At 54.3% G+C, this 20,801-nt stretch overlaps 8 protein-coding genes across 8 annotated transcripts; 6 read left to right on the forward strand and 2 right to left on the reverse strand.

Annotated features, from left to right (window-relative positions):
* The first annotated feature begins 227 nt into the window (after positions 1-227).
* Positions 228-3,869, forward strand: ACRALDRAFT_1064677 (uncharacterized protein). The gene has a single exon (XM_071017022.1). The coding sequence runs from the start codon at positions 518-520 to the stop codon at positions 3,695-3,697; it is 3,180 nt and encodes a 1,059-aa protein (XP_070873942.1). The 5' UTR covers positions 228-517; the 3' UTR covers positions 3,698-3,869.
* Positions 3,870-5,443: 1,574 nt separating this feature from the next.
* ACRALDRAFT_2092163 (uncharacterized protein) lies at positions 5,444-6,547 on the forward strand (the record flags this gene model as incomplete). The annotated part of the gene is made up of 5 exons (XM_071022585.1): positions 5,444-5,697; positions 5,798-5,820; positions 5,891-6,255; positions 6,325-6,365; positions 6,454-6,547. Coding segments are annotated over 5 exons (777 nt in total), but the record flags the coding sequence as incomplete, so codon positions are not given.
* An 832-nt stretch (positions 6,548-7,379) lies between these two features.
* Positions 7,380-8,609, forward strand: ACRALDRAFT_1064678 (uncharacterized protein). Its single transcript, XM_071017023.1, has one exon. The coding sequence runs from the start codon at positions 7,428-7,430 to the stop codon at positions 8,373-8,375; it is 948 nt and encodes a 315-aa protein (XP_070873944.1). The 5' UTR covers positions 7,380-7,427; the 3' UTR covers positions 8,376-8,609.
* A 2,298-nt stretch (positions 8,610-10,907) lies between these two features.
* ACRALDRAFT_1077109 (carbohydrate esterase family 5 protein) lies at positions 10,908-12,636 on the forward strand. The gene is made up of 3 exons (XM_071018595.1): positions 10,908-11,253; positions 11,332-11,543; positions 11,641-12,636. The coding sequence occupies exons 1-3, from the start codon at positions 11,032-11,034 to the stop codon at positions 11,915-11,917; spliced, it is 711 nt and encodes a 236-aa protein (XP_070873945.1). The 5' UTR covers positions 10,908-11,031; the 3' UTR covers positions 11,918-12,636.
* Positions 12,637-13,094: 458 nt separating this feature from the next.
* Positions 13,095-14,417, forward strand: ACRALDRAFT_1057676 (uncharacterized protein; the record flags this gene model as incomplete). The annotated part of the gene is made up of 1 exon (XM_071015920.1): positions 13,095-14,417. The coding sequence occupies one exon, from the start codon at positions 13,095-13,097 to the stop codon at positions 14,415-14,417; it is 1,323 nt and encodes a 440-aa protein (XP_070873946.1).
* Positions 14,418-14,694: 277 nt separating this feature from the next.
* Positions 14,695-15,954, reverse strand: ACRALDRAFT_2028155 (uncharacterized protein; the record flags this gene model as incomplete). The annotated part of the gene is made up of 2 exons (XM_071020518.1): positions 14,695-15,493; positions 15,572-15,954. The coding sequence occupies 2 exons, from the start codon at positions 15,952-15,954 to the stop codon at positions 14,695-14,697; spliced, it is 1,182 nt and encodes a 393-aa protein (XP_070873947.1).
* An 894-nt stretch (positions 15,955-16,848) lies between these two features.
* Positions 16,849-18,669, reverse strand: ACRALDRAFT_211610 (uncharacterized protein; the record flags this gene model as incomplete). The annotated part of the gene is made up of 12 exons (XM_071023740.1): positions 16,849-16,910; positions 16,949-17,003; positions 17,046-17,084; positions 17,132-17,167; positions 17,253-17,288; positions 17,545-17,639; positions 17,785-17,945; positions 18,025-18,073; positions 18,130-18,220; positions 18,315-18,415; positions 18,461-18,475; positions 18,513-18,669. 12 exons carry the CDS (start codon positions 18,667-18,669, stop codon positions 16,849-16,851), a joined length of 897 nt encoding a protein of 298 aa, XP_070873948.1.
* On the forward strand, positions 18,586-20,461 carry ACRALDRAFT_1077112 (uncharacterized protein). Its single transcript, XM_071018596.1, has 6 exons — positions 18,586-18,999; positions 19,072-19,112; positions 19,211-19,609; positions 19,750-19,763; positions 19,836-19,880; positions 19,939-20,461. The coding sequence occupies exons 1-6, from the start codon at positions 18,734-18,736 to the stop codon at positions 20,074-20,076; spliced, it is 903 nt and encodes a 300-aa protein (XP_070873949.1). The 5' UTR covers positions 18,586-18,733; the 3' UTR covers positions 20,077-20,461.
* The last annotated feature ends 340 nt before the right edge of the window (positions 20,462-20,801 follow it).

Consider the following 20,801-nt stretch of genomic DNA (forward strand, 5'->3'; position numbering starts at 1 on the left):
GCGTCACAGTTGAGGAGTCAGAGCTTCAGCCACAGACGAGTGGCGTCCAAATCCTTATCTCTTATCGTCATCTTCTACCCCTCCATCATGTACCAGCAGTGTACCAGCGTGATCAAACTCAGCCCCACATACGTATACCGTGACTCGGCCACTTCTCTGCCCGCATTCGTCACTTGATCTCGAGGTCCCCAGACTTCTATTCCCACTCTCGTTTCTCCCTTTGCTCCCTTTCCTAAACTTGTCGATCAATTTCCATCTTCCCTAACGTTACTATATTCACCTCCTTGGCCCCGTTACCTTCGATATACTTCGTACGCGCTTCTATTCGGTGTTTCCACTCCCTCGTTTGCGTTCCCTATTACATCGTTGACCAAACATCGCGCCGCTCTCTCAGCGCGCCAACAGCCATGCCACAGGCGATGCCTGATTGACCAACAATCGGAAAGCATCGCAATCGCTGCTTTCCCCTGGCTACGAACGGTTATCAACGTAGGCTGCCGCGCCAGGTCGACACATCATGACTGACACCGACGCATCCCGGCCCGATAGCTCGGCCGCGACAGCCTCGGACCCTGCCGATCTCGCCTCCACTCCGGTTTCCCTCGCTCGCGCTGTCTATGCTCGTCGGTCCGAATATGTGCGGCCCCACCGAATTCGCATCAAGGTGGGCTCCTGGAACGTTGGCGCCGGCCCAGGGACGGACAAGGATCTTGCCAGCTGGTTCGTCGACGGGCAGGGCGTGGATAAGCGCCTGGCCGCTCTCGATATCTCTCAAAACCACGCTCTCGAGAATGAGCATCATGGCTCAGGCAGCGCCTCCGAAGACGACGGCAGCGGAGTTAGACTGATAGGGGGGGACAAGATTGGGCTTTACGTTCTGGGCCTGCAAGAGATTATCGACCTCAACAGAGCCCGGGAGGCCGTGAACCGCGTGTACTACGACTCCGGGCCGATGAACAAGTGGAAGGAGGCGTTGGAGCAGGCCATGCCCCCCGGCTACAAGCTCATCACGGCCGAGCAAATGTCGGGCCTGCTCCTACTCATATACGCCTCCCCGGAAGTAGCAACAACCATCACCGACGTGAGCAGCGTACAAGTGGGAACGGGTTTGTTTGGATACCTGGGAAATAAAGGGGCAGTGTCGACGCGCATCCTGCTCGGCGAGACCACGCGCATGGTCTTCGTCAACTCTCACCTCGCTAGCGGCGCTGAACAGGTCTACCTCGACCGGAGACTCTGGGATTATGGCCAGATCCTATCGCGAACGCAGTTTGCGCCCATACGGTTTCCCGGCATGTCAGAATCGGAATGCCCATCGGAAAAGATTGGCGACGAGGACTTTGCGTTTTGGATGGGCGATCTCAACTTTCGTCTCGACGGACTTCCCGGCGATGATATCCGCCGAATCCTTATGCTTCACTCCCGGGGAGAATATGATCTGACGAAGAAGCAGGCGAGTTTGGGCGACGAGGAGGTCTTTGTTGTCCAGACGGGCGACAGCGACGATGATGACGAGTCTACGGTGGCATCGTCGACGTCTCGAGGTAACTTTGTCGACGAGTCTGATAGCTCCCTGCCGGACCCAGACGATTTCTTGCCCGACCCGAGTGACGATCCCGGATCGCTGCAGGCCACGTTAGATTCGCTGCTGCCTCATGACCAGCTGGGGCAAGTCATCAAGCAGAGGAAGGCCTTTCACGAGGGCTGGCGGGAAGGTCCCATCACATTCCTCCCGTCTTATAAGTATGATATTGGTACCGTGAGCCTTTTCGATTCAAGCGAGAAGAAACGTGCGCCAAGCTGGTGCGACCGCATTCTCTACCGGACGAGGAGGGACCGGGAGGACTACGAGCAGAAAATACGAGAAGAGGAGGCCGCCAAGATGAAGGATGCCGAGATGAAAGCGCGCGGCATGGAGGACGCAGCCGATGACGACGATATCTTGTTCAGCTATGATCCAGAGGAAGACGCCGACACGGAAGGGCAACAGCTAGCCAAGAAGGCGCCCAGTTTCGAATATGACGACTACAATGAGGATGATGACGGCCATGACGGGGCAGAAGAAGGGGGAGAAGAAGGGGAAGTCGTCACCAAAGAAGGATTCAAGGATCGGATTCAACTCGACATATATACCTCCCATCAGCGGATAACATCATCGGACCATAAACCCATACTATCTATTTTCACGCTCGACTATCATGCGGCGGTGCCTGAACTCAAGGCGAAGATCCATGCCGAAGTAGCCAAGGAACTCGACCGCGCCGAAAACGAAGGTCGACCGCTGATTACCGTCGTGGTGGATTCCCAGGACGGAAACGGCAAGGAGCCGCCGGGTCGAGCGGCCGATCAAGGCGAACCTATCGACTTTGGGGGCATCAACTACATGAGAAAGCATACGACATACCTGACGATAGCCAACACTGGCCAAGTACCGGCCAAGTTTGGGTTTGTTGAAACGCCGTCTGTTGTCGATAGCGACAGCTCAAGCCTGCCACAATGGCTCAACGCCTCGTTCCGGCGGCGGGGATCCGACGGGGACGGCACGCAGGAGCCGGCCGACCTCGAAGATGAGGTCACATTAGAACCCGGCGAGACGTTGACCGCCGTTCTCGAGGTGATGGTGGACGATCTCTCTCACGTCCGAGCACTGAATGACGGCCGGGCGAAACTCGAGGACATCCTCGTGCTCCGTGTCCGAGACGGTCGCGACCACTTCATTCCCGTACGGGCGACGTGGCTGCCCACGTGTTTCGGTCGGTCCATCGAAGAACTGATCCGGGTCCCGAGCGGCAGCGGCGGTATCCGGGCGTTTGCACAGGAGCGGACCCCTCAAGGCGGCGCCATCCCGTACGACCTTGAAGTCCACAGCGCCGCCCCGAAAGAGCTATTCAAACTCACAGAACTGCTCGAATCCCTGACGACTCGTGTCCTGGCGGACGCGAGTATGCTCGACGAAGAGGTCATTCCGGCCGATAAGCCCGGCTGGCCGCTGGACGAATCCGCCTGGATGTTCAGGGACGAGGAAGCTCGCCGCGCGCAGATCTCATCCCTCATTGAGGCGCTGGACACCGACCAACCGCTCGCCGAGTCGCTCCCGCTCGACAGCCCGTCGTCGCACCGCCTCGAAGTCGTCTCGGAAGTGCTCCTCCTTTTCCTCCGCGGTCTCACCGACGGTATCATCACCGCGCCACTCTGGGCCAAGATGGACGTCGCGCTGCCCCAATTATCGGCACCGGCGTCGCACCCCCTCCGCTTGACGGAAGCGGAAGCGGAAGACGACAAGGAAGCGATCCTGGACATTCTTTCGGCGGCGCCGAACCACAACATCGCCTTTGTCTTTCTCTCCGCCGCACTGGCCAAGGTCGTCGAGGACCTGTCCCCGCTGTCGAGAGCGGACGTCCAGGCGTTGACCTCCCCGCCGTCGCCGGGGAAGAGGATGAGTGCTCTGCATGGTCTGGGGTTCCGTCGCAATGGCGGTGGCGGCGGCGGCAGCAGCAGCAGCAGTAGCAGCAGCTTGGCCGTGGCCGAGGCGGCGCTGGAGAGACGGCGGGCGAAGGAGAGACGGTTTGCGGAGATTGTGGGGAGGGTGGCGTGCCGGGTCGGATTACCGGAGAAGGAGAAGGAGCGGAGAGCTGTCGAGGAGAAGATGAGCTGTGTCGTGCAGATATTTTTGAGGAAGCCTCTGGGTGGTTCGTGAAGTGTGCACAGATTCAGGCGGTCGTTTTGGTTGGATGTGCGTGTGCCGTGATGAATAGACGGCGATCGCAACTTTTAGGCGTCAGTGATGGCCTGTATGATATACCATGATCGTTTCAAACATTGTTTAGTTGGTTGAGGTGTTTTCTTTTTGGCTCTTTTCCCAATATTTTTGAGTATTTTACCGTTGTGTCTGTCAAGCCGATCAACATGGGAAAGGAACGGTGGGAAGAGATGGGCCAAGGTGGAAGAGGCCGGGGGGGGGGGAGGGAGGTTGGCTTGTCGCTATTCGTAAAGTGCCTAGTGTGCTTCTTCCGCGCCATTTACCGCTGTGGCGTCACGGGAGTGGGATGGGCCTTTTGCTCTCCAAGTCCCAACTGCTGGTTGGAGAATCTCGAATTGAGTCGAGAGAATGCAGTCAGCTATGTCTTCTCTTCTCCGGGGAAAGTCGACGTAGATCTCAAGATCAACAAGTCTTTCTGGCGAGGCCATCCTCGTGGAGGTACTGCAAGTTCGCCTGCTACTCGACAGCATGTACCAGGAACTCCACCAAAAGCTGGTTTGCCCTATTTCTTTTCCGTTGCAGATACTTTGCACAGAGGACACAGTTCATCTAGGTATACTTGCCAAAGATGAACGAACTCTCGCGTACGAATTCCAATCAAACCCCCCTTCAGAGCCGACCCCGGAGTTGGCTCGGACCACCCTCCATCAACCCCTGTCCCCCCACCCGCCTGGTTCGGCGGGGACATGCCGTGATTGATCTGCGGAAAGGGATTTGGCGGCTCGGCTCTTTCCGTGGCCATCACAAGTCTCCTTAACTTGTTACTTCGCCTCTCCAGAGCAGAGTCGCCGAAATATGCTGGATTAACATTCCCAACTTGACTGTATTACAAAAACAACAGGGACCTTAATGGGAATTGCCAGGTCACGGCGGTCAGCAGCAAAAGACGACTCGAGACTCGGCAGGCCATGCAAAGTCCGCCTCAGGGGCCATCCTTACTTCAACGCGATCCCTCGAAGCCTCGCGAAGCAAAGCCAATCAAACAGCGAATGACCTGACTTGGCAAATCCGTCGATCCCCAAGGGCACCAGTCAGTCCCACCCACCTGTCAACTGATGCAATCCAACGACCAATCGCCAAACAGCAGACATCTGAGCGCCGAGAACACGGGTGGGTGAGCTTGAGATTTGTCCCATCCCGAATATAGGGATATCTTGTACCGTTCTTTCCATCCCAAAATCCGTGACACGGTCAAGTATTGTCTTTTCTTTTATATGTTTCTATTTCCTGTTTAGCTTGTTGCATTTTGTGCTACTTTTGACAGCATTACTCAATGTCTTCTCAGTACACACACGTTGTAGGCGCAACGATGATCCTTCACCAAGCCATGCACGTCGCACGCCACGCGACTAGGACCCTGGTCCTGATGCATAAGTGTACGTGATATAGAGAGGAACCCCATACTATGCATCGTGTCACCCTTCATATCCCAGTTCGCATGGAATACTATCTGCAGATGTGCATTCTCGGGTACCGTCTCGCGTGACTCGACTGGATGAACACTACTTAGACCACATCATCGCCCACTCCCGCTCAAGGCTCGGACCGTTGAGCAGCTCGAGGGGGGGTTTACAACGGACACTCTTGCGTGTCTTACTTCCCCCCACCCGCAGCCCCTCATGCATCTTCTCCGCGAGTCCCTGCACCATCAATGATCATCTCCAAACGATGGGGCAGAAGTATGGTTTCCTGATCCCGGATACCTACGTCCTGGAGATCCCCAATGAGGATGACATGAACACGTCCAGTATCTTTTGGGGCTTGTCCCTGGGAATCGCCCTCTTCACTGCCGGCAAAGCAGGAAAGCAAACCATACGGTCATGGACTCGGTCACGGCGTCTCACGGCGTACATTTTCATGATCTGGGCCGTGTGGTGGAGCAGTATGGTTCTGGGTGTCCTAGCATGGACTTTCCAGAGACAGTACGTCCCTCCAAGGTATATACGCCCCATGGCCATGTTTATTCATCTGTTTCCTCAATTCTTCCACGTCTTGGTATTCTCGATCCCATGCTTACCTTGCCATCCGACTACACAGCTTCGGGTTCTACTTTTGCGTCGGTATGAACGTCAACGTCCCATCTCCTCCTCTTCTGCACTCACTTGCCCTTCTCCGGCTAACTCGAAATAGCCCTCTTTTGGTCATTGCAGATCCAATTCCTTCTGCAGATCATCATCAACCGTCTGGGACTGTTACTGGTTGTACGTGGCCGAGCCACTCGGCTGAAATGGATTGTCTTCCTCATTATCCTCGCCATCAACATCAGCGTCTTCATCATCTGGATGCCTGCTCGCTTGCAGATCAACGAAACCTGGTACCGTCTCAACGAAATCTGGGATCGATGCGAAAAGGCCATATTTGCACTGGTTGATGGTTTCTTGAACTTCTATTTCATCCATCTTGTCCGTTCACACCTCATCAAGAACGGCCTGACCAAGTACTACCGCCTGTATTACACAAACTTGGTGCTCATCTTCGTGTCCTTGTCCCTGGATGTAAGTTGGCGGGTCATCAGAGGAAATGACGTTTTTCTTTTTCGATTATTGCTGACGCACTTCGTTGAGGTCGTACTCATTGGCCTCATGTCACTTTCGAGTAGCTTGGTGTAAGTCACTTGAGAAGTCCTCAACCACCCTGTTGCTTTGTAAACCAGGAGAGTAAGAAGAGACCCGTTCTCCTGACATGGCACGCAGGTACCTTTCCTTCCATCCAGTGTGTTACCTCCTGAAGCTCCAAATCGAGATGGAGATGGCCGAACTCATCAGAAAGCTTGTAAAATCGTCAAGCGCGGATGCAATCGGAGGCATATACTACAAAGAGGCGACGACGGGACCCGGGTCCGCGTCTGCTGGGCCTGCGGCGGACCCGAACATCATGTTCAAGGCCCAGGGGGGCGAATTCGGCGTAGAGATACAGGAAATGAGAGGCGACCTGGAACACGGCATCCAAAGGACGGTCAAGACATGAGAGTTGCGGCCTCGTCCGCCCGTAGATGGGGCCATCACGGGGAGCGCGAGAGTTTTGGCGGGGTCTTGGTCTGGGCGTCTGGGTGTTCAGTGATTACGCCAATATGGCAGCCGGGTCCAGCGAGGGCGTTCGTTCTGGCTTTTGTGGTTTTGGGTTTCACGGAGTGGCGGACTGGCGAAAGACGTTTTGAAAAGCGAATGGATCTCTATCAAGTTTCCTTGATGATTGCACGAACTACCTACCTAGATACAATCTCGAGTTATGCTTTCTGATTCCCCGTCGATAGTGTTTGAACGACAAGATCGAGCATGATTGTTCCGATGTTATCAGTGCCTCGGCCTTGTAATACGGCGGAGACGCACCCAAAATCCAGGCACGAGGGGCCCTCCAAGCCAGACACAAGCTCACGCTCGACGATGTTGTCGAGGGTGGGAGAATGGATCAAGAGCGTGTCATGATTATCACTCTACACACTTTGCCTGCGATGATTATGTAAGCCGTCCCACCTACGGGAATCTCGCAATTGATACGTGGCCTAATTTTGATGGGTCGGTCCACCCCGCTCACCGTCACGCGCTCTTATCTTATCTCCTCCTTCGACGCCATTTCTGGTACCTACCTACTCACCTTCCTATGACCAACCACAGAACTTGAAGCTATTTCAACACCCGCAACTCCGAACCATACTACCGCCGGCACGATGGGCGACGATCGACCCTGCGGCTCTGGGATTCCGCGGCAAATCTTTGCCTCGAAAGAGCAAGGCCACGAAGCTCTCATCGCACACGCTTATTCCAACGGCTACAGCCTAACCAAGCACCAACAGTATCCCCGAGGCGGAGACCCGACCCGCGTCACCTATCGTTGCGCGAAAGGGAGGTCGTACACACAACGGGAAACGCAGACCCACGAATCGAAACGTCGGAGAACCGCATCACAAATGACCGGCTGTCCCTTCAAGCTTAACCTGCGCCGACGCGACAGCGGCTGGGTTGTTGAATACATCATCCAACACGGGGGCCGGCCATTAGTCGCCCATAACCATGGCTGGATCCAAGCGAGCGCGTTCCCCAAGTTTCGAACCCAGGGAATAGCAGCCTACAAGGACGAGATTGTCTCAATGCGGAATAGCGGCATGCGACCGCGCGAGATTATGACAAGGCTCCGGAATCCGGAATCACCAGACCGACAACCCATAGCGGTGACGACGTACGATATCATGAACTTGCTTGCGCGGTATTGCCGTGACGAGCTTGGCGGAAAGACTCCGGTACAGTGGAAGAAGGGCAAGCCTCGTGGCAGAAGTGCGGCTAGAAAACAGCCTGGGCAAGTGGAGGGGGCCCATAATGTAGAGGGCGAAGCGGAGGGGGTCAGTGTCGACAATACCAACCCTGCCGACCCTGTCGACCCTGCCAATCCAGCCGACCGCGCTGACCCTGCCGACCCTGCGATTCCTTCCGACCCTGCTGTCCCTGCCGACCCGGCCAACCCCGCCAACAACGCTCGGGAGAAAGAGTCCAAACAAGACGCAATAATGAAGGATGCAGAGGGTGCGCCAGAGATACCCCGTGAGGATGACGTACATATAGACGATGGCGGCGGCTATGCTGCCGGCCCAACAGAGGCCATTGATGTGCGTAGCAAGTGAAGCCTTTCTTTTTTATATAGTTGATCTGAAAAGACGAACTAAAGAACAGGAGGGGGCGCAGCCTTCGACTGGGAGGATATAGTGTAAGACACCAGCTCCAGATAAGAGCAGCCCATGAGGAGGCCGCGAGAAGGGGCCGAAGGGGCTGTGGATTTCAGTGAAACCAAACCAGGCGCACAGTATACACCTTGTTCTATCAGACGAGTCGGGTTGCAGGTGATAGTTGGTTCCGCGGGCACATTAAAGCCGCCAGCTTCGATGGCCTGGAGGAAAAAAAGGCATCGGCGGAGCCAATAATATTCATCGGGTGAAGAGCGTTAGCGGATTAATCAAGATTCATAGTAAAACGACAAATGGCATCAAAGTTATTGCCACTCCTCGGCGGAAACGAATCAAACGACGACGGCTCCTCGGGCTCAATAAAGTCAGACAGGGGGAGAAAGGTCTAGCAGTGCTAGGAGACTGAACCAATGAACTCTGTCTTTCGTTGTGGGCTTGATTGAACTAGAGGATGGATAATGCTGCTTCCGCTTCCGCCAATGGAGGGGCCCTTTCGACTGGAGCCAGAACCCGGAGTTCTTGGTGCTGTAGTTTGAGATGCGGCGACGGTACTGGCGTGTGGTAACTGTCAAGCTGTTCTGGTTGCAGCGCGACTTGAACTCACTAGAACCCGTAGCGTCTGCCAAAATACTCGCAATAGACGGTTCCAAGGAGGCAGGAATCCGTATTTTGACGTGACGAATGGACAAACAGCTTACTGGTTTTATAGCAGCAATGTGGTCGGAATTTCCTGTGCCATATTCTGGGCGCACGTCAGTTACTCACGTGGCTCTCGGGGCTTCGGTGGGGAGTTGGATGCTTGGCCGTTTATATTAGGGCTTGGTATGTCAACTGTATTGTTCCCGGACATGCCCGTCTCGTAACGCATCGCAGTGCCTCCTTTTCAACAAAGTTCAGCATGTCCGTGAAGTGAAGGCCGACTTCGCTGGAAGAGACTCGAGGTCGAATTATCCGAAGTGAGCCAAGATGCGGTGCACGGCATGGCCGCGGGGTACACCCGCAGCAGCTCGATATCTACTTTTACTTGGCCCGAAACACACCGAGCCAATCTGCATTACCTCGGCTCAGGAGAGCATGTACGACTAATCATTAATTATTAATCCCCGTTTGGATATTTTCTAGATGCCCCTACCCGTATTCCATTTTCTGCATTTCCCTAATTGCCCATTGTGTGAAACGGTGAATGATCTACCCCGGTTTGCCATCACGCTGTTCCGCTGGTACAGGCCACTTTCATACCAGGAACAGCTATTGGAAGAGATACCAATAATAGAGTGTACGACAACATTTCAGCAGATTGGTTTCATGGCGACTATCCATTCCGTCTCAATGTTGAGTGGACACACTTCCGTCTCTCCCCTCAGGAGCTCGAGGTAGAGAAGCCGAGGTAACTTTGGACTCAGCAGGATGAGACATGAAGCTTACTACTAACCCACTGTCTCACATGGTAATATTGATGTCGGATTGACCATGATTACTATTCAGGCCAGGAACCCGGCTCTTTCCAAATTATCAGTGGTCGAGCCATGAACACAACTACCAGTTCTCCAAGACGGCCGGACGCAACTACTACGCTAGGACAATGTAATACCGAGGCCCAGCTTACCCCGCATTGCCCCCTAGCCTTGTCGTTGCTTCGTTTGTGCTCGTGATGGCAGTCTGCAGAGTCTACCAGAGGGATGGTGTTTTACTGTTGAAGTTGGAGGGCATCCTCGCAGTCAAGACCCGAATTGGGAATTGTTCGCGACAAAAAGCAATAAGCTAACGCGCAATGGTGGAAGAATAAGACTCGTGGTTGCTCGACGACGGTGAGGAAACTGGAAACTGATGCGCGCGAGTCTAGGTACAAAGCTGGTGTACGGAGTAATTAAGAAACAACACTAGGCCGCTTTGGGGGAATTTTGCGATGGCCCCTCGACTAGCGTGTTTCTTTCGTGCCTGCACCCCGCATCTCAGCCACCCCCACAGCATGTACCCCACAATCCCCATACTATCGTTACCGGCACTTATGGGCGCTTGGCATCTGGGGATCTGCCCCAGTTCCGGGGCGTAAACCCTTCGTTCTGAGTGTGTTTGACGGCCTAATTGGGACAATGTTGCGAAACAACCACGTTCCTCCTTCCGCACTCTGCTAGCTCGACTCGCAACACTCAGTCCTACGGCGGAGCCTCACAGTACAGCATCAATCAAACGCCTTTGCCTCACCTTTGACATCCCAAGGAGGCCCAAGTCTTTACCCTTCTCAGCATTAGATGTCGAATGTCTTTGCGGGGAAAGATGCTCAGACCATTCAATTCGCAGGGATTGCGAGCCTCGGCATGGGCAGGGATGCATGTCAAGACACGCGACTCCACGACCACTTTGGCTGAATGTCCCCAACCTTCGCTGGACCACGATAGAGTCCCTAATGTTCGAAAAACTATATGAAGTCGAGCGATCGTCGCCGTTGAACCTCAACTGCTGGGACCTTCAGCTCCAGCTCCATCGTCCAGTCTCACACATCGTTCGAATCCAATCGTCCAGTCTGCCGGCAGCTTTCGACCTCTTCGTTTCTCTAAGCCAAGTTTCACAGCATCACTTCACTTCTCTCGCAAAAATGAAGATCACCACCGCTCTCGTCTTCCTCGCCAGCACTCTGGTTGCTGGTCTCCCGGTTGCCCCGGAGGGAAACACCGCTGCCGTTGCCCGTTCTGACGAGGCCTTTGCCCTCGAGGCCCGCCAGAGCACCACCCGCGACGATCTCGAGAATGGCAGCTCCTCTAACTGCCCAGAGGCCATCCTGATCTTCGCTCGCGGCTCCACCGAGCCTGGCAACATGGTAAGGCCCAAACGGACCCCTTCCAGCCTAGTGCGGCTCCATGCAAATTCCGGGAGTTTGGTGCTAACTTGACAACAGGGCATGACGGCCGGTCCCGCCCTTGCCAGGGCCATGGAGCGCGAGTTCCGCAACATCTGGATCCAGGGCGTCGGTGGCCCTTACACCGCCGACTTGGCCCCGAATTTCCTCCGCAAGGGCACCAACCAGCAGTCCATCGATGAGGCCAAGAGGCTCTTCACCATGGCCCACACCAAGTGCCCCAACACTCCTGTCGTAACGGCCGGATACAGGTACGTTTTCATTTTTTTTCCCCCTTTCTTCTTTCCTCTCTTCGAAGACCCGTCGCTTTCTGGTGTCGCCCTCCATGTGCTGACCAACGCAAAACAGCCAGGGTACCGCCGTCGTTGGCAACGCCCTCACCGAGCTCAAGAACACCCCCATCCAGGACCAGGTCGTCGGCGCCGCCCTCTTTGGATACACCAAGAACCTCCAGAACCTGGGCCGTATCCCCGACTACCCCAGGCTTCAGACTGAGGTCTACTGCCAGATCACCGATGCCGTCTGCAATGGCACCCTCTTCATTCTGCCCGCCCACTTCCTCTACCTTGACGACGCTTCTATCTCTGCTCCCCGCTTCCTTACTCGCCGGATCAATCGCGCCTAAGCGGACTACTGCCCCTGCGCTGGGACGTGCCCGCCCCTAGGGAGCGTCCACGTTCCAGCAGCTGATGGGGCCGTTGTTCCCCACGACAGGGAAAAACCTGGGGTATCCCTCTCGTTCTTACATTCTTCGGTTCATCCTTTCCGTGCGTGGCTACGTTTTGCTCCGCGATGTTTAGCCTCGACCTTTTCTGTCTCTCGGTGACGGAAAGAGGTGCATTCAGTTGCGGCTTTGGGATGAATTCTGAGCCTCTATGAGACTATGACAATAACGACTCGTCGGTATTCCCGACTTATTGGACTCTGTGAGCATTTTCTGTATCTAGTTCTCTTCACCCTGCACATACAATCTACCTGGTACATATCATGCATACTGAGTAAAGTGCTTCATCTTCCCTTTGGCATTGTGAGTTGGTTGAGTTAGGAACATGAGCCCAACGTAACTATGAATGTGCACGGAGTAAGAGGAGAGATATGGCCCCGTCTCATGGCAAGGGTATTGAAGTTCTTATACTCGACGAAGAAAGACCGGAAATGGGAGCCGGTACAAGTAGTGAACCTCGACAGAATTCCAATTAATGGAAAGACGGCTGAGGGTATAAGGCCTTTCGGGTACCTGTAACTCTCGCCTTTGGATTCTTGTCTCTCCTGGGGAAGCTGATAGGATCTTGGTTGCAAATAAGGAACGATGATTTTTGGTCGAGGTTGAAGATACCGTGTGGTAAAAAAAAAGAAAAAAAAAAAAGGGGTAAATCTCTGGGTATCTTTTTGCTGTGGGAAATAATTACAATATATGCCATCTGCATGGATTACCTAATACTTCGTATGGCATGGCATCATCGACAGACAAATCGGGAGGGGCTGATACAGTGGCGGTGCTAGCGCCACAGCTGTAAGGGAGCTTTTCTGGAGCTACTACTTCCGTCAAGTCCTTTTCTGCCTCGGCCTCACCTTCCCACACCTCTCCAGCTTCCCAGCTCTACAGTAGTTGAAGCTTTCTCACTCGGCCAACACCAGCTTTTAGGAGCGCCGGTTCCCTACCACGATGAATCTCGTCTAGATCTCCGAACAAAGAACCAAAAGCATTCGCTTCCGCGATGCTGCTGCCATGCAAATCACCACTGCGAGCTGGCTTCGGCCACTTCGCATGGGCTCCAGTTCGACTAGCCAGATCGACGTCAATGTCCCCGTTTCTACGACTCTATTCCACAACCCCAAGTCCTCCTGGGGCCGCAGAGATACGAGATGTGGCCAATCTCCCCCCGCGGATCACTCCCAAGTATAGCGAACCGCCGAAAACCACTTCGGGTCTGCTCTCTCTTCAATGGCCGATGCCCCCGCGGAACATCCTCCTCATGCCCAAGCTCAGATCGCCCCAAGTCATCCGGTCGACGATTGACTTTGCCAAACATCTACAGAGCACATACCCCGGCTTGAACCTCGTATTCGAGCCGCGGGTCGCCCAAATGGTCCACGAAGGCGTCACCTTCCCCATCTACACCTGCGATCCCTCTCTCTTCCCCGACAAAATCGACATGATCACGACACTCGGCGGCGACGGCACTATCCTCCGTGCGGCCAGCCACTTCAGCGTGTACTCATCCGTACCACCCATACTGGCCTTCAACTTTGGCACCATCGGGTTCTTGGCCGAGTGGAAGTTTGAGGAATACAAGCGAGCCTGGAGGGAGGCGTACATGTCGGGAAGCGGAGTGCCCGTCCGAGACCTGCTCAACCCGCATACGCGGGTCGCGTCGGGTGAGAAGGCGGACGAGCCGGCCCACAACGCGGCATCCGGTTGGGACAATGCACCGGGCAAGAGCATGGGCCTAAGCCGTGCCGCCAAGATCCTGCTTCGCCACCGGTTGAAAGTCGGTGTGTACGATCCCAACGGGGACAGCATAGACGGCCGGCTTTCTCCGACCACCAGCCCGGGGGATGCGATGACACCGGGCCGCAAGGACGTAGCGCCTTCGATCCACGCCCTGAACGAGATTCTCATCCACCGCGGTCCGAATCCCCACCTCGCCATCATCGACATATACCTGAACAACCGATTCCTCACCGAGGCGGTGGCCGACGGCATCCTCCTCAGCAGCCCGACGGGCTCGACGGCGTACAGCCTCAGCGCCGGCGGCTCCATTGTCCACCCGCTGGTCAAGTCCCTCCTGATCACGCCCATCTGCCCGCGGAGCCTCAGCTTCCGGCCGCTCGTGCTCCCTCTCAGCACCAAAGTGACGCTCCGGGTCAGCAACAAGAACCGCGACAGCGAGCTCGAGGTCAGCATCGACGGGAAGATCAGCACGAGCGTGCCGGTCGGGACCGAGATTCGCGTCGAAGGCGAGAACGTGGGCGAGACGAGCGACGGCAGCTGGAGCGGCGGTGTGCCCTGCGTCATCTGCGGACCCGGCAAGGGGGATTCGACAGACTTTGACGACGATGGCTGGGTCGGGGGCCTCAATGGCCTTTTGATGTTTAATTACCCGATTGGGAGGGGACAATGAGTGAAGAATGATACCCGTGGCCCTTTTTAGTTTCCTTTTCGCCCTTCGTTTTGAGAACCCTTGTTTTTATCACGACACAGCATCATTGAATGGTGTGGACTACATCTGGGAGCAGCCTGGTGGGCACACATGCTGCAATGTCATTTTCACCTATGTACAACGGCGTTATCAGATGGCAACCTCTGGACTGCTGGCGGATTCATGGATCAGCTGTAACGGAGAGGCGGAAAAATCTATAATTGATATCGCATCCTTAGATGCATCCCTCAGTCTCTGCTTACTCGACCCAGATCACGGCGCTCAGTCCGTTTTCCTCGTCAAGGGTACCCGCCTGGCCGACACGAACCGAAGCCACGAGATCCCCGAGCAGTCCCGTGGTCGCATTCCTCTCGATGATGGCGACAGTCGCGCTCGTCTGGCCGCCGACGGCGACGAGATCACCGGCAGCATTAATCTGCATGGTGCGCGGGAAGAACGAGTGGGCCGAGGTGGCCTCGATGAAGTCGAGCTCGACGTTGCCGTCGTCGGAAATACCAATCTGGAAGGTGGCGAGCGAGTCCTCCTGCTGGCCGAACGAGCGGTCGCGCCTGTTGGACACGTACACGAACCCGTCGCGCTCCTGGATGGCGGCGGCCTTGGCGCCCTGGGGCGCCTGCACGTTCTCGGGGAAGGTGGAGATGGTCTGGGTCAGGGCCAGGGAGGGGCAGGCGCCCGAGTAGTCGACATTCCAGACGCCGACGGAGTTGCTGAGCTCGTTGAGGACGAAGATGGCGCTGGGGGCGTTGCAGTCGTTATAGAAGACGAGGTGGCGCGGTCCGTCGCCCGGGTTGGTGGCCGTGGCGGGGCATTCGGTCAGGAGGCCGGTGGCCGAGTCGATGGCGTAGGCGCGGATCTGGTCGTCGCCGAGGTCGGCGGAGAAGAGGAAGCGTCCTGTCGGGTCCGGGACGACCATGTGGGGGTGGGGTGCATCCTGGCGAGGGTTGGACTTGGGTCCGGACAGTCGGAAGGTGAATTCCTGTAGGGCTCTGGAGGAGGATGTCAGGGGGAGCTGGAATGTCGAGATTTTGGAGGAGCCGCTGTACGGAGAGGGGTCGGTCAGCGGATATGTAACCATGGGACTTGGGCGAAAATGAAAGGGGTAGGGGGAAACGAACTAGTGAGCCAAGGCGAGGAAGCTGCGCCCATCGTTTCCGCCGTAGAGGGTGCTGTGCACCTCCGCTCCCGATGTCACAGTCTGGCCATCGTTGTTCTGTGTCAAGCTGCCGTCGGCGGCAACGGTGAAGGTGGTCACGCCGTTGGGGGGGAACCAGTTGGCCTCATCCACAACGTAGAGGGTGTTGGATTGGCTGTCAAAGTCCAGCCATGCGGGCCAGAAGTTGCCGGACCGAGTCTGGGAAGTGATGGACAAGTCATTGTTATCGGACAGGGTGAGGCTGTAGAGGTTCCCGGTGAAGTGGGAAGCGATTAGCTGGCTCGCACCGAGGACGGTGGTGGCATGGAGCAGCCCCGCCGCCAACAGGGAGTATTTGCTGGGCATGGTGTACGATGAGTTGTTTTCAGCTTCAGCTCTTGGAATTCTCACGACAACAGGACGCCCGTAGGAACTCTCGATCAAGCTCCCAGAGCGTGGCTCGCCCTGGGCATTATATCATGTTCTTGGCTGCTCCGCCCCAACTGCCGACGATAAGACAGGGTTAATATGGCACCCGGCAAGGGGATCCCCCCGCCGTGGTCAAATCGGTCTCCGCCTCGTCCCGAATAGGCAAGTGTCGGAGGACAAGGCCGTGGGGTAGCATACAACCGAGCGCTTTCTTGGCCAGTGCGAGGCACGATTTCGGGTAATTGTCGATCAAACGAGCTAAGAAGGGAGGGGGATTCATCCGACAGTCCCTGTTTCCAATATATATGCGATGATTATGTGGAGGGCTATGCGTGGTGTACCGTTGTAAAACTGGGAATGCAACCATTGTCGCCTTTACCTTGTGACACTGAGGGCTTTATGCGCCGGGCTGTACCATGTCTTTGACCCGACTGGAGCGGTTGAATTCGCTCGCGCGGGTTGTCAGCTTTACCCTTGGGGTCCAAACGTCGCTGGCACGACGCCCCAGATTGTTGGTGGTTTGATAGGGCGGGCATTCGTTTGCTTTGCTGGCTGCAAATCAAGGGCCAATACAATATTATCCAGCGCAGAGTCGCATCGCAAAAGGAAAACGTCGGCCCGATGTGACGTACGCCATATAATAGGTAGTCTGTACACTATAACAGACATACCTACAACGTACATAGGTAGTCTATAGGCAGGCTCGTCAATTGACACTGGAACTCTGCACCCTGGCAACATCTTCCGGTGGGCCTCTTCCGCAATCAGGGTCTTTCGGGACAGACGTCATCGGTTCAGACATGTTGAGTGGTTTAGGCCCATTGGTGGAATTCACAGGACAGGTGTGAATATGGTTGTGTCAGTGTGCATTTGCCATCTCAAATCATCAGAGACTAGTTGCTGTGGTCTTTTGGTGATATTCTGCATTCACCAATGTAAATACTGTACACGCGATGTATGCCATCCACACGCTTCAGTGTCTGTACCTAAGTTGTGTTCTTCTGATATGGACAGCTGTATTTTCTCACAGAAGACCTGAAATCATATTCAGATTCAACCAAACTGGCCTGTGTCGTGAACGTCTAACCCAGGCCAACGAGATTATTATATCAACCTGCAGCCCGTAAATTATAGAACGTAAATACAAGGACTCGTGTCGTCGAGTGTGAAGCGGAGGGAATAATATTCCATTGTATGAAGCTGCAGAGGAGTAGAGTAACGTTAAGTCGCAGAACAGTCGGGAATCTACATCTCTTCTTTACGTACAGGAACTATGGATATGATGGAAAACGAAGACAGGAAAAAATACAAAAAAGGTAGATTATAAAGTCATAGACCTACATGACAACTGGAGTTTCTTCCTATGCCGAATTTATTAACATCTTTATTCACTGCCTATGCCTCGAGTCTAAAAACGATGACACCGAAGGATACCTACTTCTTCCAGTCCTTAAAGGATACGCCTTCAATATAAGGCCTTCACCTATAATAATACAAGCAAATATTTGTTATTTTCTGTCCCAAAACAGCCTCTTCGACTGGCAGCTTCCGAATCACCTCCCTTGCTTTACAGCAGTTATTCATCGTTGTCGAATTCGCCTCACGATGTCTATCTTGCCCATCTCGAAGCACAACAATAGGAGATTATCTATAAAGAAAAGACCGGCTACTTTCCACGGCACTTTGTTCGGAAACAAGAAGCCAATGAATACAAAGAAATATTCAACAAAACAAACAGGCTCGCAAGGGATTTCCTTATGATTCAACATATGAAGCCCTTGTATGAAGCGTATCTTTCAAGGACTAGTAAAAGAAGTTGCTCCTCTTCATTATCGTTTTCATGGACTTTTAGATGGTGAACAAAAGGATGAATAAAGATCTCGTAATAAAATTCGGTGTGGAAAGAAATGGCCTGTCCGTCCCCCGGGCTCATAACCTGCAAGCATCTGAATTAGGTTTATCGGCCAGGGCTGCATGATTACAGTATACCTTATCCCCATCAATGACCATTTCGTCGAGTTGCCAAAAGACATGTCGGGTACATGAAGAGAGGCGACTGGCAATGCTACGAAATTGATTCTAACGTAAACTTTTTTTTTCTTTCGTTTGTACTTTTCACAACGCGTGCTTGTAGCGCAAGAAGCCTCACATCATGGATGCCTGCTTCTCGAGTTTTGGAGCTAGTTCCCTGCGGTGATAGCCACTGATAAGCCAAGTTCCAATGGATTCTAATGATTGAAGGTTAAGTTTCGTCGGGATCTTCGCGGGGCCACTATATCAACGATTATAACAGCCACTTTCGCCAAATGCGTAACGGATATCATTTGATCGGACATGTAGGCGACGGCATTAGTGAAAAACTTGGACATCCATAGCGACACAAATTCAAATGCTAAATCTACACCAAACCAAGTTACGAACAGCCTTATTAGAACGGTGGCACGTGTGAAATCGACAACTTGGTCACGTGACCACCCCACTAAGCCTGATTGGACAGGCGGTAAGCGGCAAAAGTCCCGTTTGGCACACCTCGGTCGGGGCCCCCCGTGTCTGGCGGGGTAGTATGGGAACCCCCACGGGTCCGGGGTTATTTTGCCTCTTTCTGCGTGCTGCAACGATTCTCGATCCTTCCAACCCCGTCGTCCCCAACATTCAGTAGCGCGCGCGTCCACCCCTGCCCTCTTCCAACCTACGGCGATCAACAAGGATACGACTCATGACGATACAAGACCACGGCGAACACGCTGCTGCAGCCGCCGCCCCCGCCGCCCACGAGGGCACGCCGTCGTACAACGGCCCCTCGGCCGAGTCGAGAGGATGCGCCGACACAACTCCGCGCTCCCTGTACGAGGTGGCCCGGGACTTGAGGGACAAGATTGATTCTTTCCTAGCAGAGGAGCCGGCGACACCTCTCCTCCGAGCTGTTCAGTCACGGTTGCGCGTCTCCATGGCCGTTACTGAGGAGGCACTGGAGCGATATAAGTTTGTTCCTCGTCCCGTCCCCCTTTTGCCTTCTGGACGACCATAAAGACACTAAAACATTTGCATCGCAAGACTGGAACAGCTTTCTTTATCATATAACGGCGGGAAAGACTGTACGTGCCTTGGGTCTCCCCACCCTCCCAACCAGAGAAGGCCCCCCGTTGTTTCCTGTGCTGCCGACGGACCGAATAGCTTACACCGGAAATCCAAGGCCTCGTACTCCTCATCGTCATCCTCGCCTGCCTTGCCCGCCGCTTCCCCGCGCCGAGCCGACCAGCTTCCAATGCGGCCCCCCCGGACCCATCCCCTGACTCCACGCCCTTTCCGGAAAAGGTCCAAACCGTCTACATCGTCTCCCAGCACCCCTTTGCCGAAGTCGACGACTTTGTCGAATCGTCCGCCGCCGAATATCACCTCGACATCAACCGATATACCTTACCCATGAAGCAGGGGCTACAGGCCTACCTGGCCGACCGGCCGAGCATACAGGCCATCTTTGTGGGAACACGGAGGACAGACCCGCACGGGGAGAATCTAAAACACTTTGACCCGACGGACCGGGGATGGCCTCCATTTATGCGGATTCACCCAGTCATTGACTGGCACTATGGTACGTCGTCTTGTTGAAGAGCATATCATTCACATAGGGCTACGATATTGCGTCTACCCCGGACTTTTCCTTCGCATCCGAGGACTTTGGCTGCCACTATGATTAAACCCATCCCGGCTAACCCTGACAAACTTGAACAGTGGAAATTTGGGCGGTAAGTCTCGCTATCATGGGAGAGGGCAAAAAGGGACGACAAACCGAGTCCGAGTACTGACGAGATTCCTAGTTTATTCGGCATCTGGGCGTTTCGTATTGTCCTCTGTACGACCAGGTGAGTCTCCAAGTCCCACGGGGTGAAAACGATGAAGAGTACATTAACGGTCCGAAAGGGCTATACGAGTCTAGGGGGAAAGCGCGATACCCATCCGAACCCCCAGCTAAAGAAAGAAGGGGCGAACGGAAAGGAATTCCGCCCCGCGTACGAGTTGACGGACGACGACGAAGAACGCCTGGGCCGGGATAGATAATCGTTCATAGAGGGCGAGTCGCCCTCCCAGCCAGTCGCAGTGCTTGCTTGCCCATGAGAAGTGGAGGAACATATATGATACGAATTTGGTTGAGCATATATCTAGGCATGTCGTCGACTCTTGTCTCTGTCGCGACGATTATAGAAAGCGCCCCAGGGAATAGCATTCTTAGAGGAGGGAATGACGATTTGGTTTATACGAATATACCCCTGGTCCCCCTGGATCGCCTCGCGCTGGGGATGCGGGAGGTCAGATGCTGGCAAAAGACAGAGAGGTACCACTGTACTTTCAGTTGCAATGGTGTCTTAGGGCAGGTATGTACGTACCTATTGTCAGTTACAGCGATGAAATACAAGCCAGCTTCACATTGTGCATAAAGTATCACGAGGGACAAGTACACTACTCCAGTTTGCCGTGAAACAACTAGTCGAGGAGTCTTTACATAATATCCAAAGGCTCTTTGATGTGACGTCAGACCTATGATTAGGTCAATTACAAAATTTAAAGTCTTGTTTTGTTTTTCTTACTTTCTACTCTTCCAGCTTCCGAGTCTGGACTTGACCACACCCATTGTGGCTCAGGACTGGGCGTATGGAATACGACGTTAGGTCAAGTTACCATGTCTTCATTTCTACTTGCTACAAAAAAAGACGGAAAACAAAGGGTATCATCAATAACCGCCTCGCCAAATCAACGCCAAATCAACGCCACAATCACACAACACC

The sequence above is a fragment of the Sodiomyces alcalophilus genome (genome assembly GCF_042370955.1).
Source record: "Sodiomyces alcalophilus JCM 7366 unplaced genomic scaffold ACRALscaffold_5, whole genome shotgun sequence".
NCBI lineage: Eukaryota > Fungi > Ascomycota > Sordariomycetes > Glomerellales > Plectosphaerellaceae > Sodiomyces > Sodiomyces alcalophilus.

Excerpts from the sequence above, each read along its gene's own strand:
- ACRALDRAFT_1064677 (XM_071017022.1), top strand. The coding sequence starts at position 518 with ATGACTGACACCGACGCATCCCGGCCCGATAGCTCGGCCGCGACAGCC.
- ACRALDRAFT_1064678 (XM_071017023.1), top strand. The coding sequence starts at position 7,428 with ATGGGCGACGATCGACCCTGCGGCTCTGGGATTCCGCGGCAAATCTTT.
- ACRALDRAFT_1077109 (XM_071018595.1), top strand. The coding sequence starts at position 11,032 with ATGAAGATCACCACCGCTCTCGTCTTCCTCGCCAGCACTCTGGTTGCT. Across the intron at positions 11,254-11,331 it reads CCACCGAGCCTGGCAACATG|GGCATGACGGCCGGTCCCGC; the intron begins GTAAGGCCCAAA and ends ACTTGACAACAG. Across the intron at positions 11,544-11,640 it reads GTCGTAACGGCCGGATACAG|CCAGGGTACCGCCGTCGTTG; the intron begins GTACGTTTTCAT and ends AACGCAAAACAG.
- ACRALDRAFT_1077112 (XM_071018596.1), top strand. The coding sequence starts at position 18,734 with ATGACGATACAAGACCACGGCGAACACGCTGCTGCAGCCGCCGCCCCC. Across the intron at positions 19,113-19,210 it reads ATATAACGGCGGGAAAGACT|GCCTCGTACTCCTCATCGTC; the intron begins GTACGTGCCTTG and ends CGGAAATCCAAG. Across the intron at positions 19,881-19,938 it reads ATTGTCCTCTGTACGACCAG|GGCTATACGAGTCTAGGGGG; the intron begins GTGAGTCTCCAA and ends ACGGTCCGAAAG.